Source organism: Saimiri boliviensis, chromosome 17, assembly GCF_048565385.1.
Source record: "Saimiri boliviensis isolate mSaiBol1 chromosome 17, mSaiBol1.pri, whole genome shotgun sequence".
Taxonomy (NCBI): Eukaryota; Metazoa; Chordata; class Mammalia; order Primates; family Cebidae; genus Saimiri; species Saimiri boliviensis.
In genome coordinates, this window is record NC_133465.1 from 22457813 (window position 1) to 22475575 (window position 17763).

At 56.7% G+C, this 17763-nt stretch overlaps 1 protein-coding gene across 2 annotated transcripts in view; it reads left to right on the forward strand.

Moving 5' to 3' along the window:
• The window catches only part of SGSM2 (small G protein signaling modulator 2), a 47976-nt gene that overhangs the window by 19873 nt on the left and 10340 nt on the right, over positions 1–17763 (forward strand). The window contains exons 3-14 of one of the 2 annotated variants that reach the window (XM_003933084.4): positions 6546–6708; positions 7012–7173; positions 7436–7503; positions 7604–7749; positions 8071–8205; positions 8809–8933; positions 9331–9398; positions 10260–10420; positions 10580–10706; positions 12248–12382; positions 16378–16531; positions 17252–17316. In XM_003933084.4, coding sequence (XP_003933133.1) covers positions 6546–6708; positions 7012–7173; positions 7436–7503; positions 7604–7749; positions 8071–8205; positions 8809–8933; positions 9331–9398; positions 10260–10420; positions 10580–10706; positions 12248–12382; positions 16378–16531; positions 17252–17316 — 1509 coding nt within the window. The remainder of the gene's footprint in view (positions 1–6545; positions 6709–7011; positions 7174–7435; positions 7504–7603; positions 7750–8070; positions 8206–8808; positions 8934–9330; positions 9399–10259; positions 10421–10579; positions 10707–12247; positions 12383–16377; positions 16532–17251; positions 17317–17763) is intronic. The other variant, XM_074388352.1, reaches the window with a different exon arrangement.

Genomic DNA, 17763 nt, shown 5'->3' on the forward strand with positions numbered 1-17763 from the left:
TTTTTGAGATGGAGTTCTGCTCTTGTTGCCCAGGATGGAGTGCAGTGGTGCAATCTTGGCTCACTGCAACGTCTGTCTCCTGGTTTCAAGCGATTCTCCTGCCTCAGCCTTCCGAGTAGCTGGGATTATAGGTGACTGCCACCATTCCTGGCTAATTTTTGTACTTTTAGTAGAGAAGAGCCAGGCACAGTTGTTCATGCCTGTAATCCCAGCACTTTGAGAGGCTGAGGCAGGTGGATCACGAGGTCAGGGGTTCGAGATCAGCCTGGCCAACATGGTGAAACCCCTTCTCTACTAAAAATACAAAAATTAGCTGGGCATGTTGGCATGTGCCTGTAGCTGGCATGTCCCAGCTACTCTGGAGGCTGAGGCATGAAAATTGTTTGAACGCAAGAGGCCGAGGTTGCAGTGAGCTCAGATCGCGCCACTAGCCACTACACTCCAGCCTGGCGACAGAGCAAGACTGTGTCTCAAAAAATAACATAAAATAGGAGAGACGGGTTTTCCCCATGTTGGCCAGGCTGATCTCGAAATCCTGACCTCAGATGATCTGCCCGCCTCAGCCTCTCAGAGTGCTGGGACTACAGGCGTGAGCCACTGTGCCCAGCCATTAAAGTGAAGTTTCTCTCTTCTCCATGTTGATTATTTGCCCAGACCTTTCCATGCCAACCAGTGTTGGTTTTTATTAATTAGTCCATGTTTTTTTCTCACATGAAATGTGTCCAGTGATGCCAGGGCTATCACCTTGTTGTGGTGCGCCCAGGGTGGCCATAGGTGGTGCTGGGACCCACTGGATCAGGGGTCCTGAAGCCTTCACAGGTGGGAGACTGGGGCCGGACAGCTCAGTCAGCAGGCAGGTGGGTTCAGCTCACCTGGTGCTTTAGCCTACCAGTGCTTCCTGCCACCGCCCTCGCCCTGGAAGGGGTGATAGCGGGAGCCGGGGTGGCGGCGGGAGCTGGGGAGAGAGGAGTAAGAGGAGTGAGGCCCTGGAGTTGTGCCTGGTGCTCCATGCCAGTGAGACGGGGAGAATGGGCACAGGCCTTCATGTGGACCCTCCCTGGGGAAGGGTCTGTAACAGTCCACCTCAGTCTATCTGTGGACAACCCCCAGGGAAGGAGGACACTTGCTGCTGGCTTTGCAGGCAGCTCTGAGTGTGGTGTTCATTCACTATACATGGGGCAGCGTGTCCTTCTGCCTGCACCTGTTTCCATCAGTGAGAATGCCTGGGTCTCTGCTGACCCAGAAGTCTTAGAGCCAGGCTCTGGGGCTCGTGCCTGTGATGCTAGCACTTCAGAAGGCTGAGGTGGGAGGACCACTTGAGCCTAGGCGTTGCAGGCCAGCCTAGGCAACATAGCCAGACTCCAGTCTCTACAAAAAAAAAAAAAAAAAAAGAAAGAAAAATCAGCCAAGCTTGGTGACACAAGCCTGTAGTCCCAGCTGCTTGAGAAGCTGAGGTGGGAGGATGGCTTGACCCCAGGAGGCTGAGACTTTGGTGAGTTGCGGTTGCACCACTGCACTCCAGCTCAGGCAACAGAGTGAGTCCAGCCTGAAAAAAAGAGTTCTTAATCTTTTTGGGTCAGAAGCTGAGAAGCACAGACCCACTATCAAGGACAAAAAGCACTCACCTAATCATTCTAGAGCACATCAACAATTTGCATTCAAGTTGCTCTCAATTTCAGGGGGTCTTTGGAGCACCAGAAGCCCATCCACAAAGCCCTCTAGCATAATGGCTCTCAGGTAGTGGTGGTGTGGTGATTATTTGCCTACACACGGCACATGGTAGCATGTTGGCTGCATGGGGAATGGGCAGGACAAGTGTAAGGTGAACAGCTGCTGGCCGGAGCCCGTAGAGCCAAGTCAGTCTTGCCTGGGCCACTGGCCTAACCAGTCTTGGTTGCAAAGTGGATGCAGGAGAGAGATTTCTCCTTCCCCAGATGCTGCCTGGCGCCTTGGCTGGGTTTCACAGAAGGAGATTAGGGACCACGAGGCAAAAGGAGACTGAGCATGATGTCTGGTTCTCTCAGTATTCACTACTTGAGGTGACTGCTCAGGAATGCCTCCTCTCCCCCAGGGAGGACCCCGTGCGTGTGGTCAGAGGCTGGCTGGGAAGGTGGATGAGGCCAGGCTTGGGAGTGCTGGGGTCGCCACTCCCCAGTCCCCTGGCCTGGCTGCCTTTTCAATTGGAGAGTGGTGGATTGGTCATGGAGGGAAGGTCGGAAATCGAATGACTCAATATCCCTGCCATTAGTTACAGCCTTGAGGCACATGACCCCCTGCAGGACTTGTGTCACCTGCAGCTTCTCTCCCTACTCTGAATGGGAAGAGCAACCCCAGGAAATGATCATCACTTTCCCACAGGCACAGAGAGACTGAGACCCTGTGTATCCCAGGGCCACACGAGACCTCCAGGGACCAGGGGGACTGATCATGGAGAGGAGCATGTGGACAGTTAGGCCAAAGATTTCCCCCTGTGAGCCAGGCACAGTGGCTCGGGCTGTAATACCATCACTTTGGGAGGCTGAGGTGGGGAGATCACCTGAGGTCAGGAGTTCAAGACCAGCTTGGCCAACATGGCGAAACCCCATGTCTACTAAAAATACAAAATTAGCCAGGTGTGGTGACAGACACCTGTAATCCCAGCTACTTAGGAGTCTGAGGCAGGAGAATCGCTTGAACCTGGGAGGCAGAGGTTGCAGTGAGCCGAAATGGTGCCATTGTACTCCAGCCTAGGCAACAAGAGCAAAACTCTGTCTCAAAAAATAATTGATCAATTTAAAAAAATACAAAAGTTAGCTGAGCGTGGTGGCACACTCCTGTAATCCCAGCTACTCAGGAGGCTGAGGCAGGAGAATCATTTGAACCTGGGAGGTGGAGGTTACTGTGAACTGAGATCATGCCACTGCACTCCAGATGGGGTGACAGAGCAAGACTCCATCTCAAACAAAACAAGATTTTTTCCATGCTCCATACACACACGATAGGTGCGCATACACCCATACACACATGATAGGTGCACATACGCCCATACACACAGTAGGTGCGCGTACGCCCATACACACACGATGGGTGCGCATACACACGATAGGTGCACATACACCCATACACACACGATAGGTGCACATACGCCCATACACACAGTAGGTACGAATACGCCCATACACACACAACAGGTGCGCATACGCCCATACACACACGACAGGTGTGCATACGCCCATACACACAGTAGGTACGCATATGCCCATACACACACGACGGGTGCGCATACGCCCATACACACACGACGGGTGCGCATACGCCCATACACATAGTAGGTACGCATACACCCATACACACACGACGGGTGCGCATACGCCCATACACACACGACGGGTGCACATACGCCCATACACACAGGACGGGTGCACATATGCCCATACACACAGTAGGTGCGCATACGCCCATACACACACGACGGGTGTGCATACTCCCAAACACACACGACGGGTGCGCATACGCCCATACACACAGTAGGTGCGCATACACCCATACACACACGACAGGTACGCATACTCCCATACACACACGATAGGTGTGCATACGCCCATACACACAGTAGGTGCGCATACACCCATACACACACAACAGGTGCACATGCATTTGTCTGCATGCACATGTGCACATAAATGCACGGATATACTGTGAAGGAAAGGTCGTTTCTTGTAAAATAAAACCCTCCAACATCTGAGCAATGAAGAGCTCTGGCAGGAGGCCCTCAGGAGGAGAAGGGGTACTGCCTGTTTCCCCAGCCCTGGGATGCTCTTGCTGAGCTGGCAGCCCTCCAGATTGGCCCTGGCAGCTCTCTCCCTTCTTGACTTCAGTCCAAGAGAGGACCAAACCAAACTCCTTCATAGATCAGCAGTGATTGCTGGTCAGTTACTGAATTATTTCCTAACTCTAGGTTTTATATTCTAATAGTATTAGTCAAAATAAACTTCACAGGAGCCAGGCCTGGTGGCTCAGGTGTGTAATTCCAGCACCTTGAGAGGCTGAGGCATGCAGATTGCTTGAGCCCAGGAGTTCAGGACCAGGCTGGGCAACAGGGCAAAACCCTGTCTCTAGAAAAAAATATATTGAAAAAATTAGCTGGGCATGGTGGTGCACGCCTGTAGTCCCAGCTACTTGGGAAGCTGAGGTGGGAGAATTACTTGTGCCACAGAGGCTGGGACTGTTATGAGCTGATGAGCTGAGATTGCGCCACTGCACTGGAGCCTGGGTGTCACAGTGGGTCCCTGTCTCAAAAAAAAAAAAAAAAAAAAAAAGGACCTCAATTTCCCTGTTTTTTCTTTTCATTTCTTTTCTCTCTCTCTCTCTCTCTCTCTCTCTCTCTCTTGCTCTTTCTTTCTTTCTTCCTTTCTTTTTTTTTTTTGAGTCAATCTTGCTCTGCCAGGCTGGAGTGTAGTGGTACAATCTCAGCTCACTGCAACCTCCCCCTCCCAGGTTCAAGTGATTCTCCTGCTTCAGTCTACCGAGTAGCTGGGATTACAGGTGCCTGCCACCACGCCTGGCTAATTTTTGTATTTTTAGTAGAGATGGGGTTTCACCATGTTGGCCAAGATGCTCTTGATCTCTTGACCTCATGATCCACACACCTTGGCCTCCCAAAGTGCTGGGATTACAAGTGTGAGCCACTGCACGTGGCCACTTTCCCTGTTTTCTAAGAGAGGAGTGTCTCCACCCACTTCTGGGGCAGCCTTGGATCCTCTCTCCAGGGCATCCTCTTCCTCTCCCTGTCAGGGATCCTGCAAAAACCCAGCTCTTGGAGGTTCGCTGTAGAACTGTATCTGAACAGACAGGGTGAGGAGGCAGGAACTGACACAGACACAGTGCCTCCTGAGAGCCAGACCCCATGTGAGGGAGTTCACATCCTCTGTCTCATGTAACTTCTCACACTAGCCCTAAGAAGTCTTCCCATTTCAGCCGGGCTCGGTGGCTTACGCCTGTCATCCCAGCACTTTGGGAGGCTGAAGTGGGTAAATCACGTGCAGTCAAGAGTTCAAGACCGGCCGGGCGCGGTGGCTCAAGCCTGTAATCCCAGCACTTTGGGAGGCTGAGGCGGGTGGATCACAAGGTCGAGAGATTGAGACCAACCTGGTCAACACGGTGAAACCCCGTCTCTACTAAAAATACAAAAAATTAGCTGGGCATGGTGGCGCGTGCCTATAATCCCAGCTACTTAGGAGGCTGAGGCAGGAGAATTGCCTGAACCCAGGAAGCGGAGGTTGCAGTGAGCTGAGATCGCGCTATTGCACTCCAGCCTGGGTAACAAGAGCGAAACTCCGTCTCAAAAAAAAAAAAAAAAAAGAGTTCAAGACCAACCTGGCCAACATAGTAAAACCCTGTCTCTACAAAAATAAAAAAATTAGCTGGGCATGGTGCTGTGCGGCTATAATCCCAGCTACTCTGGAGGCTGAGGCAGGAGAATCACTTGAACCCAAGAGGCGGAGGTTGCGGTGAGCTGAGATAGCGCCATTGCACTCCAGCCTGGGTGATGGAGCAAAACTCAGTCTTCATTAAAAAAAAAAAAGAAAGTCTTCCCATTTCACAGACAATAAAACAGTCTCAGAGCAAGTGACCCTGCCAAGCTCAAAACCCGTTCTGTCTGACTCCCTGTCTCCAGCACAGCTCATTGTTTTCAGTCCGTGTGAAAAAAGCACTCCTTCTCCCACGGTGCCCCTGCCCGCAACCAGACATACCTGGAGGTGGCAAAAGGGGCTCAGGTCAAGGTTCAGAGCCCTGGGTCCTCGTCCTAGTGGCTCTGCCACTCTGTGCCTATGACGGATTTCTTCCCCTTTTGGGGCCTTTCCCTCCTCACCTGTAAAACTGTTAGCTTGGCCTCAATAACGTAGCAGCCCCTCCTTCTCACACACACTCACTCTCATATTTTTAGAGTCTAGATGGGCCAAGGCAACTCCCCACCATCTCCCTCCAAGCCCTTCTCCCCTGCAGGGTCTGTGGAACGCTGGGTCCAGGCAGAGACTAAGTCTAACCCTAAAATGTGACTGAACAGAGGGAAGCTTTTCTAGCTTGGAAGAGAGAAACCTCTCGCTCTTAGCTGCTGGGCTTATCAGTCCAGCGGCCACTGGCTGGTCCAGTCTCTACAGTGATGTCATCAATATTTTATTGATGACACGTCACCTGTACCCTCCAGAAAGGATCCCAAGTCCACAGCTCCCCACATCCCCATTGTGTGGTTGCTGTGCTTGCTGCCAGGGCTGGAACTACTCATGCCGCCCTGAGTGGGGAGCTTTGGGCCTCGTGGCCCCAGGGGTGACACCGCATACGGGACACCTGTGCACACCAGGCAAGGGAGAAGGACACCTCGGCATGTCCAAGCTTTTCGCCCTGGGCAGGAGCAGAGAATTTCAGAGGAATTTCAGGGAGGGGAATTTCAGAGGAAGCCATGATATCTGGCTTGCCTTTACCCTTTTCCTCACCGCAGGTATGGGGCGGAGGAGCTTTTCTCCCCATCCTTGCCAGGCTCAGATGCTGTTCTCCTTTGTGGCCAGGTGCGGTGGAGGCTTGCCTCTTGCATCAGCTGAGACGCCGTGCCGCTGGCTTCCTGCGCAGTGACAAGATGGCAGCCCTGTTCACCAAAGTGGGGAAGACGTGCCCAGTGGCCGGGGAGATTTGCCACAAAGTGCAGGAGCTGCAGCAGCAGGTAGACAGCAGGTGAGCCCCAGCTGCCCCTTCCCTCCTTCCGGCTCTTCGCATGTGGCAAGTGCTGCTTCCTAGGACAGTCCGTCTGGAAGCTGGCTTCCTGGGCCTGTTCCTTGCAGGACCTCTGGATGGGGGATCAGCCTGAGGGTGGGGGTTGCCTCCATGCGGGCACAAGGCTCTATGCCCTCCTTCAGCTCCCAACGCCAGTCAGTTCTCTGTGCTCCCGTCTTGGGGCACCAAGCTCCACTCCGAATGCCACCACTCTGGGGTTTACTCCTAGACCACTGCAGTCCTGGAGCCCTCCCACCTTTGCAGGAAACCCTCAGGGGTCAGCCAGGAGGCCCTGCAGAGACAGGGCTCAGCCAGTGGGAAGACCCTGGCCCTCAGCCCTCAGGCCCTGAAACACATATGGGTACGCACGGCGCTCATCGAGAAAGTTCTGGACAAGGTTGTGCAATACCTGGTGGAAAACTGCAGGTGACTGCCCCACTCCCCAGACAGCTCCTTCCTTGACCGTCTCTGACTGTCCCTCAGCCCCGCCCCCAGGATGCTTGCCCATCCCTGACGGCCTGCAGGCACGTCCCCATCTCCCCGCCCCTTCCATGCACCAGAATGGACTCACCGGTTCTCTGAGACTGAGATGAATCTGGTCTTTGTGGGGACGTCCCGACCTGGTGAGCCTGACTGCCCTGGGATGAGTCCTGGAGCCCTGGCAGTCACCCTGTCTATCTCCTGGCAGCAAGTACTACGAGAAGGAGGCGTTGCTGGCAGACCCTGTGTTCGGCCCAATCCTGGCCTCTCTTCTAGGTGAGCCTGAGAGCACAGGGGCCTGTGCCAGGCCCATGGTGGAGGTTTGGGGCAAAAACTGAGGGAGCACCGTCAGAGCTGGCTGTCCCTGCCCCCACAGTGGGACCCTGTGCCTTGGAATACACGAAGCTCAAGACAGCCGATCACTACTGGACTGACCCCTCTGCAGATGAGCTGGTCCAGAGGCACCGCATCCGGGGTCCGCCCACTCGCCAGGACTCCCCTGCAAAGCGCCCCGCCCTGGGGGTAGGTGCTCCTCCCCACGCCTGGCACTCATCTGGGCTACGCCCATGGGCCTGTAGGGACAGGAAACCGACCTCTCTACAGGACAGTCCTTGGAGATGCCCCAAGGTAGTGGCCTCAGAAGAGCCTTCACCCCACAATAAAACAGCAAGGCCAGGAGCCCCTGCTGGTCCATGGCTGGAGAGCAGAGGGGGTCAGGGAGCTAACTGGGAGCAGGAAGGACCCTGCGGTCAGCTGGAGAGGGTCGGCATGGAAGCCTGAGGGTTCTCAAGCCCCGAGGCCCATTTCCCAAGGCTGGAGGCTGAGCCCAGACCTTCCACACAGATCCGGAAGCGGCACTCAAGTGGCAGTGCGCCAGAGGATAGGCTGGCTGCCTGTGCCCGCGAGTGTGTGGAGTCCCTGCACCAGAACTCCAGGACACGCCTGCTCTACGGCAAGAACCACGTGCTGATGCAGCCGGTAGGAAGCTCAATCCCAGCACCTCCCTCAGACTCCCTCTTCTGAAGGCCCCAGAACTAGAGCTCAATCCCAGCACCCCTGCCCCAGGCTCCCTCTTCCGAAGGTTCCAGACCTAGAGCTCAGTCCCAGCACCCCTGCCCCAGGCTACCTCTTCTGAAGGTTCCAGAACTAGACAACTGGAGCTTCTAGGCCATGGCTGCTCCTTTCCTGAGGAGAAGGACAAGAGAGAAAGAGAATGGCCCCAGCCTCTCCACTCCCTGCCTCACATGACTTATGCCTGGCCCCGAGGGGCACAGGCCAGGAATGGCAGCCAGCAGACGAGGCGAATCCCCAGCTTGGGTATGGCTGGCCTGGAATGTCCCTGGCATCCAGGAGGCTAGCAGGAGAGAGCCAGTGGCCCCAGGTTGAGCAGGGGAAGGACGTGCCCAGATCTGCTGCATGGGTCCTGTTTCCCTGTGCTCCTGCCCAGCTCCTAGTCGAGGACCCCGTGACTAGCCTAGCTGGGCCTCCCCTCCTCCCAGCAGGAGCTCATTTTTCACAGGCCATCCCCTCAGAGCCTCTCGGCCCTTCATCGTCTCTGTCCTCCGCTGTCTCCCGCTGTAGAAGGAGGACATGGAGGCAGTCCCTGGCTACCTCTCCCTGCACCAGTCTGCAGACAGCCTGACTCTGAAGTGGACCCCCAACCAGCTCATGAACGGGACCCTGGGGGACTCCGAGCTGGAAAAGAGGTGGGGGCTTTGGGACCTGCTCCCAGGAGCGAGGGGAAGGAGTGGGCTTGACCTCAGGCAGAGGGATGGAGGAACCCCTTTGCTCCAGGAGGCCATCCTCACTCTCTATCTGGATGTCAAGATAGCAGGGAGCAGCTGCCTGGCATGATTGCCAAGCTCTCTAGGACAGAGCCAAACTTGGGCATGAAGAGGTGTGTCAGAGCCAAGCTCTCAGCGGCTGAGACCAACAGCTGTCCCTGTGCCCAGTGGGCTGCATGAATCTCGGGGACATGGCTGGCTGGGCGCACTTCTTCGTATCCTCAGGGTAGTTTCATGCGGTGGTAGGACCAGGAGATAAGGAAGGAAGGGAGGATGGCAGGTCTTTGGACATGGTGACATCAGTCTGATTCCTTCCTAGCGTTTACTGGGACTATGCCCTGGTGGTGCCCTTCAGCCAGGTCGTGTGCATCCACTGCCACCAGCAAAGTAAGCCTGCCTTGTCCCCGGCTCGGGCGGGAAGGGAGGGGCTGCCTTCTCCCAGTCACGCGCTGTGCATGGGGCCATTAAAACTTCTCATCCTGCCGGGCGCAGTGGCTCAAGCCTGTAATCCCAGCACTTTGGGAGGCTGAGGCGGGTGGATCACGAGGTCAAGAGATCGAGACCATCCTGGTCAACATGGTGAAACCCCGTCTCTACTAAAAATTAAAAAAAAAAAAAATTAGCTGGGCATGGTGGCACGTGCCTGTAATCCCAGCTACTCAGGAGGCTGAGGCAAGAGAATTGCTTGAACTCAGGAGGCGGAGGTTGCGATGAGCAGAGATCGCGCCATTGCACTCCAGCCTGGGTAACAAGAGCGAAACTCCGCCTCAAAAAAAAAAAAAAAAAAAAAAACAACTTCTCATCCTGCTGGGCACGGTGGCTCAAGCCTGTAATCCCAGCACTTTGGGAGGCCGAGGCAGGTGGATCACGAGGTCACGAGATCGAGACCATCCTGGTCAACATGGCGAAACCCCGTCTCTACTAAAAATACAAAAAAGAATTTGCTGGGCATGGTGGCACGTGCATGTAATCCCAGCTACTCAGGAGGCTGAGGCAGGAGAATTGCCTGAACCCAGGAGGCGGAGGTTGTGGTGAGCTGAGATCGCTCCATTGCACTTCAGCCTGGGTAACGAGCGAAACTCCGTCTCAAAAAAAAAAAAAAACTCATTCTCCCATCCTGTTCCTGGGGCTCCCAGGCCATGCTGTAGCCCAGCCATCTACCTCCTACCCAGTTTGAGGGTGCTGGCTGGCAGGCTGTGATGACCACCAGAGAGGGCCTCAGCCTCCCTCTCCTGCCTTCACCCCCAGAGAATGGTGGCACGCTTGTGCTGGTGAGCCAGGATGGCATCCAGAGGCCGCCGCTGCACTTCCCACAGGGAGGACACCTGCTGTCCTTTCTGTCCTGTCTGGAGAATGGGCTGCTGCCTCGGGGACAGCTAGAGCCTCCGCTGTGGACCCAGCAGGGGAAGGTAACTCGGTGGGAGGCTTTGGGGGAAGGGGTGTGTGTGGGGTGCTCTGCCCGCCTCCTCTCCTTCCCCACGTGGAGTTCTGAGGAACAGCCTGGCATGGAACCCTGGCTGAGACTCTGCCCTAGAACCCAGGCTGACCCCCTCCCCCTCCCTCCACAGGGGAAGGTGTTTCCCAAGCTTCGGAAGCGAAGCAGCCTGCGCTCAGTGGATGTGGAAGAGATGGGCACGGGGCGGGCCACTGACTATGTGTTCCGGATCGTCTACCCTGGCCACAGGCACGAGCACAGTGAGTGTCCCAACTTCATCCCAGGGAGAGAGAAGGTGCTCAGGGAGGCGGGGGAGCGCAGCGTCACCCGGGAGGGCAGCAGGCAGGGTCCACTGATCAGGCCTGGCTAATCCGAGAGGCTCCCCGCTTACTTCTCCGCTGGACCTTTGACCCACAGACACTGCCTTTGCAAAGATGCGTCTCTTCTACCCAGCTGTCCTCCCCACTTCTCCACCCCAGGACTCTTGGCTCAGCAAGCCTAGGCACCACTACTTAGGTATCCTTTCAGACCCTGCCCAGGGCAAAACTCAGGGAGAAACTAGAAGTAGAAGGTGGGGAACCTCCAGTGCTCCTCGCCTGCTCCCTGACCCCCACGAGACAGGCCAGGGATGGGATCAGCGCTTCCTTTTTTGGATGGTGGAAATTGTCCACTGATCCCCTGAAGCCAGAGCCCTCCTGAAACCAGCTACTGATGAGCATAGGCTAATGCAGCAGGTTGCGTGACAGACAGACTGGAGGCTGCCTGGGGACTTTGGGGGCTGGCAGGTATAAAGGTGGCTGGGCCCTGGTGGGTCCTGCCCTGCCCTGGACACACACCCCTGGGCCCAGGGGGTCTGTCTATCTGCGTATCTACCAACACCGAAATTCCCTTTCTGGCCAGAGTGCTGCTGCTACCTGTAGGTTTCTCTGGGCCAAACTTGCTTTTCTTACAGATAAAGGTCAGGGAATTTGCCAGCCCAGTGTTTATTGTCAGCCAGACCACCCGCTCCCTGAATTTCCTAACTTGTGCCAAAAAGTTGTCAACAAGTTGTCTCTGTATTAGGGACCAGACTGCACACTCAGCCACTGCGCAGCTAGCTCCGCCAGGCTTCGAGGCTCATAGCAGGGATTCCCTCCCCACAGATGCACCTGGCAGGGTATGCATCTTTGAGCCTTAATCTCGGGCTGGTGCTCGGTTTAGCCTCTCCCATCTCTGCCCCCACTCTTCAGTCTTTGTTTTTTTCCAATTCTGGTCACTTCAAGGACCACTTCCCCAAGGGCAAGCCAGGACACCAAGAAGCAGAGGCCACCAAGCGACTCAGGCTCCTTGAGGACAGCCCTGAGAAAACCCTTTCCTTTTCCTGGGAGGGGAAAAGGTAGAATTTAGAGTCTGAAGAAAGGGATTTGGAGCAATCTTCAGCCTGACCAGAGCTAAAGAATGTCAGGACCCATTTGCCCGCTGTCATGCCCAGCCTCTGCTAGGGCCAACCACCTCCTCCTGAACTACCAGCCTGTCCCAGATAGCCCCCATCTTTCACATCCCCCTCCGTTCTCTCTCTTCTGTTCTTCTAGAGAGGTGCCTCCGAAGAGTGGGGCTCTGCAGCTGCCCGGCCCCTCCCCTCCTTCCACATTCTCCCAAGAAAATCACCCAAAGAGCTGTCTGGTCCCCTCCCTTCCCCTCTTCTGCGCCCTGCAGATTCAAGACGACCCGGCCTCCACTCCACTCACCTTCAGGAGGGAGTCCCTCCTGCCCAGGGATGAGGGTCCTCATGACTCTGCCTCTCGCTATTCTCTTTGAGCAGTCACTATTAACTACCACCACCTAGCGGCCAGCCGCGCGGCCTCGGTGGACGATGATGAGGAAGAGGAGGATAAACTGCACGCGATGCTCTCAATGATCTGCTCGCGGAACCTCACAGCTCCCAATCCGATGAAAGGTTTTTATCCCTCCCCCTCCCTGACCCACCTCGTCCCCCACCCTCCCTCCCGGGCCCACCTGCCACCCACCGCAGGGGCTTGAACTGCAGTGTTGGCATTAGGGGACTTGCAACCCAGGGCACTTCCTTTCCAGCAGGAGGCAGGTCAGGGAGGGCCGGAGGAGGCCAGAAAGGTGCTGGCAACAAGAAGGGCCGGCCCAGGGCAGGCGGCTCCAGGCTGCGAGGAGGATGTGCTCATAGGAAGGTCTCATTAGCTCATTGCCCCTTGGGAATCCTAAATGGCTCTTGGAGCCTATTCCTGCTCTGGGGGTCAGACTGGCAAATGCAACAGAGGCCCCTTCCTTTCTCTCTGCTGATTGGGAAGACCAGCCTCTGGACCTGGCGCTTCTGACTCCTGACTTAACAGAAACAGGACGGAGGCATCGGGTCCTTCCTGGGGCAGGGGCAGGTCATGTGGACAGTGAGGGCTGCCGTGGGATGAGCCCCAGGGCTCAGTTTCCCCAGTAGGCCTGCGGCCCCCAGCAGGTATGAAATCTAGAAGTAGCTGCAGCACAATGTCCGGGAAGGAGCTGGGCTCAGGGCCTGGTGGCATGAATTCCCGCCCAGCTCTGCCCCAGTTCCGTGTATGGTTTCCAGTTTCTTGCTCTGCCAGAGCTCCGCCTCCTTGCCTGGGCCAGGGATATAAGACAGATGTGGCCGGGCGCGGTGGGTCAAGCCTGTAATCCCAGCACTTTGGGAGGCCAAGGCAGGTGGATCACGAGGTCAAGAGATCGAGACCATCCTGGTCAACATGGCGAAACCCCGTCTCTACTAAAAATACAAAAAAATAAATTAGCTGGGCATGGTGGCACATGCCTGTAACCCCAGCTACTCAGGAAGCTGAGGCAGGATAATTGCCTGAACCCAGGAGGCAGAGGTTGCGGTGAGCCGAGATCGCGCCATTGCACTCCAGCCTGGGTAACAAGAGCGAAACTTCGTCTCAAAAAAAAAAAAAAAAAAAAAAAAAAAAGACAGTTGTGTTCCTGTCCCCATGAACCTCAAGGTCCACTAATGGAGAGTCCCCTTTGTTGGAGGTGACAGTGCAGTGCCCTCGGCCCCTCAGGGTTCCTCTGCCCACCACCCATCTTTCCTAACACAGAGCTGGCTTGGTAGGGAGGGAGCCCCACTTTCAGCAAGCAGTCAGCTGGGCAACCTGTGAGGGCTGGGCTGGGTGCTCAAGGAAGGGTTGGCTAGGAAGAGGCTGAGGCCAGTTCTCCCAGAGATGGGGGAGCTTTCCCATTCCCATCCACTCCCATGCCACAAAATCAGTTGCTTCTCCCTTTCCCCCACCTGCAGAGGATATCCTCAGAATATGCCACACTCCCTGATGCTTCCACAGAGTTCTGCCAGGAAGCCCAGCACTAATGAGTCTCCGGGCAGGCAGGGCGACCCGGTCTGTGCTTAGAACACACCCAGCGCACCCTCCGCACAAGCCTGCTGGCTGGCTGCCTGCCCTCGCCCCCTCCCTCCCCGTCCTTCCAGTATGAACCTGTAGGCCAGGCCTGGGCGGGAGCATCCCACTTATCACCCCTGCCAGTCGGTTTCTTGCAAACCTGGACCTGGAGGTGTTGCTTATTTCCAGTTAACTGACTGAGCAGAGTAGAGAGGCTGAGGTCTGAGGGGATCCAAAGAGCCACTTCTTACCCCACGAACTGGCAGGCAGGCTGGAGGCTGGAGGGGCCTACCAGAGCCCTTGGCAGACTTGGTGACAGAAAGCCTGTCCCTGACTAGTCTTAGGACTGAGGCCTCTGGGATCAGAGAAACTTCCAGGCTCACAGTGTGTAGCTTCTGGGCCCCTAATACTCGGAAAGGAGAGGAGGCGAAGAGCAGAATCAGCAGGTGTAGGGAGCAGGCCGGGGAGCAGGCCCACCTCCACTCAGTCCATAATGACAACACTGTTGAGTCCGTTCTGCCAGCTGGGGCTTTCCAGGCCTGCAACATGCTTGACTTGTGCATGTGAATCAGTGGCGGGGTGTCCACACTTCCTCTCCCTCTTCCTCTCCCCTTCCTCTTCCTGCTGCCTCCCCACAGAGCAGAGATGCTATTCACTCTAATTCTGCTCCAGGCCAGGCACCTTTCACTCGGAATCTTAGGGGCTGTGGGGTTCGCCCACCCTGATTTCTTGCTTTACACTTTCCTCATGCTCAGAGGAGAGAGTCAGAGTCAACGCTGACCCAGCAGAGCCCCTGTCCAGCCTGCACCCTCTCCCAGTTGCTCAGTAGCTCCAGCTGCTGCGCTGGGCTTTCACACAGTGTTCAAACGCTGGCGGCTTCAGCTCCTTCCTGGAGAATTAAGGTGAAGAGCATTGACCCAGGACTTGCCTTGGCCCTGCCTTCTGGGCAAGAGCTGCTTTCCTTTTTACCCACCCCACCCTCACCCCTGTTGCCCTCCCTGCCTGCCCGCCTGTTGCCTGCTGCCTGCCTGGCTGGGCCTCTTCCCACCCTGGCTCCTCCCAGGACTGCCCTCCTGTCTCCTGCCTGCTGAGGGCTGAGCTGGGCTCCCACCTCACCCGACCTGCACTCACCCCTCCCCCACTTCCAGAGTCTCAGGCATGGCTTGCAACTCCCTCACTCCCAGAGCCGCAGCCCCTCCTCACCAAGTGTGTTCCCTTAATTGGCCTCTTGGTGGAGCTGAAGGGCCAGATACCTGCAAAGATCCCAGACGTAGGTCTGGGAAGAGAGCCGCGGCCCAGACAGGGCAACCGCTGAGGGGACTGGAAGGGGCTCAGCCCAGCCCTCCCCACCAAGGCACACCCAGAGCTGGAGTCTGGCTGCCACCAAAGCCAGGCCCATGCCTGCTCCAGGCCACGGGGCAGCCAGCTGAGAAAAACCGCTGCCGGCAGGACTCCGCTCAGCACACGCGGCTGTCCCTCCCCCGTCCATCTGACTCTTCTCCACTCTCCTCTCTCCCTCCCTCCTGGCATCGCCTCCAAGTCCTCCCACTTCCTCTCTCACTTTGCCCATCTCTGTGGCTCACTGGGCCTGCCAGCGTCCCCCTTCAGCAGTGCGCTGCCCCGCCTGGGCCCTGGAAGCTCTCAAGGGTCTTGGGTTCTAATTCAGGCCGCCGAGGCTGGCTGAGCAGGCATCTGCTGGTAGTGTAGCTGTGTCCAAGGAGTCATCTTCTGAGGCTGTACCAGAGCCCCTTCTTCTCTGACTGGGATATTGGATGGTGGCCTCTGTGCCCAGCCTCACCCCATCCCCCAGTGGCCTAGCAGCCCCAAAATCGTGCGTGTCCTCCCAGCTCCCACTGTGTTTTCAGGAGGCCACCATACTAAGCGCTCTCAGGCGAGGCAGGGATGGAGCAGAACTCAGAGAGGGCCCATGTGAGCTGGCAGCCATCTGCCAGAGGTGCCTGGCCTGGACGCGGGGCACTGGTCATCCGTAGCCACTGGCCACCAGATGTAGACTCACTCGGAAGAGCCAGGCCTACAGGGTAGGCTGCTCTGAGATTCCTTGGGGGCTTTGGACAGTGGGTACTCCCCTGGAGGGCAGGGTTCAGAGTTTGAAGCATTCTAAACACCTTCTTGGGCATCTCAGAGTTTGCCAAGAGGACCAGGCTGAATCCTTGAAGGCTGAGCTAGCTGGTGGCATTTTAGGGAGCTCAGGTCTTTGTCGTTCCTTCTCTTTCTTTCCCTTCCCTCTAGAAAAGCAAGTGTTTGCTGGTCGCAAGATATAGGTAGCCACGGTCATCCAAGACTCAGTCCAAGTATCTCAGCACACACAGAAAGATGCCTTGCCACCCTCCTCAGGCTTGCTGGAGGCTAGGCAGCGTCAGGTGCCCTCTCTCTCCCTGCCATTTCCATCTCTGGGCTCTGGACCAGGCAGGCCCCGCCTCTGTGATTTTCTACCAGTGGGTGACTTCATGCTGCAGCTCTGGGCACAGAGGTGGGCATGCTGCAGGGGGCTTGGGAGAGAAGGCCTCTCGGGCCCTGACCATGGCACCCCTCCTGCCCTCAGATGCCGGCGACATGATCGAGATGCAGGGCTTTGGGCCCAGCCCGCCAGCCTGGCACCTGGCCGCCCTGTGCAGTCAGGGCTCCCCCTGCCTCTCCTGCTTCTCCAGCAGCTCCCCGTACGCCACCCCTAGCCGCTGCAGCTGTGTCCCTGACCGGTGAGTGGCGGGGCTTGGCCCCAGCTTCCTGACAGCATGTCCAGCCACCTGTGTGTTCATCCGTCCTAGGGCTGTGTCACTCCCACGACAGGGTGGCCTCTAGAGTTTGGGCAGAGCTGGGTTCAGATTTCACTTTTGCTGCCCATGTGACTTTTGCAAGAGACTGAATTACTGTGAGCCTCTACTGTTCTGAGCCTCAGTTTCCTCATCTGAAAAATGGGGATTTTGCTGCCTAAGGTGGCGCAGAAGGAGGTAGAGCCCATGCGCATGCCCAGTGTTGAGACTGGTACAGCATCGCTGCTCCGTACTCGTGAGCTCCCCTTCCCAGTGTGCACATAGACGTGAGAACACTCAGCAGCTGTCTGCGTGTGCCAGGGCAGTGAGGGAATGGCTTTCATGGAAGGTGTTCTCTTTTACCTGTTACTTCATCTTTTATTTATTAATCCTGAGGACCCTCTGGTACTTCTCACCATTTTTCACATGAGGAAACGAAGATTCACACAGGTGAAGTTCGTTGACCAAGATCCCTGGGTGGGTCCGCTGCTCTCCCCTGGGTGGCAGGCAGGGACCCCCGCTGTGGCTGCTGTGCTTCGGCTCCTCCTCCCAGCTGGCACCTTCCCCCGTGGCTTACCTACTCCCCAGGCCAGAGGTTCCCCCTTCTCTCTATTCTCTCGCCAGAGGGCCATGGCCTCTCCCTACTGAGCCCAGTTGTTCCCACAGGTTGCCCCTTAGGCTGCTGTGTGAAAGCATGAAACGGCAGATCGTGTCCCGGGCCTTCTACGGCTGTGAGTGTCAGGGGAGAGAGCCCGGCCGTGAGTGTGGGAGGGGGAGCTGGGATGTGAGTGTGTGGGGAGAGCCGGGCTGTGAGTGTTGGGGGTGGAGCCGGGCTGTGAAGAGGGGGAGAGCCGGGCTGTGAGTATGGTGGGGGAGAGCAGGGCTGTGAGTGTCGGGGTGGGGGGGGGCAGAGAGAGCAGGGCTGTGAGTGTCGGGGGACAGCCGGGCTGTGAGTGTGGTGGGGGGAGAGCCGGGCTGTGAGTGTGATGTGGGGGAGAGCCGGGCTGTGAGTGTGGGGGAGAGCGGGGCTGTGAGTGTTGAGGGGGAGAGAGCCGGGCTGTGAGTGTAGGGGGTGAGAGCCAGGCTGTGAGTGTGGTGGGGAGCCGGGCTGTGAGTGTGGTGGGGGAGGAGAGCCGGGCTGTGAGTGTGGTGGGGGAGAGCCAGGCTTCAAGTGTCCG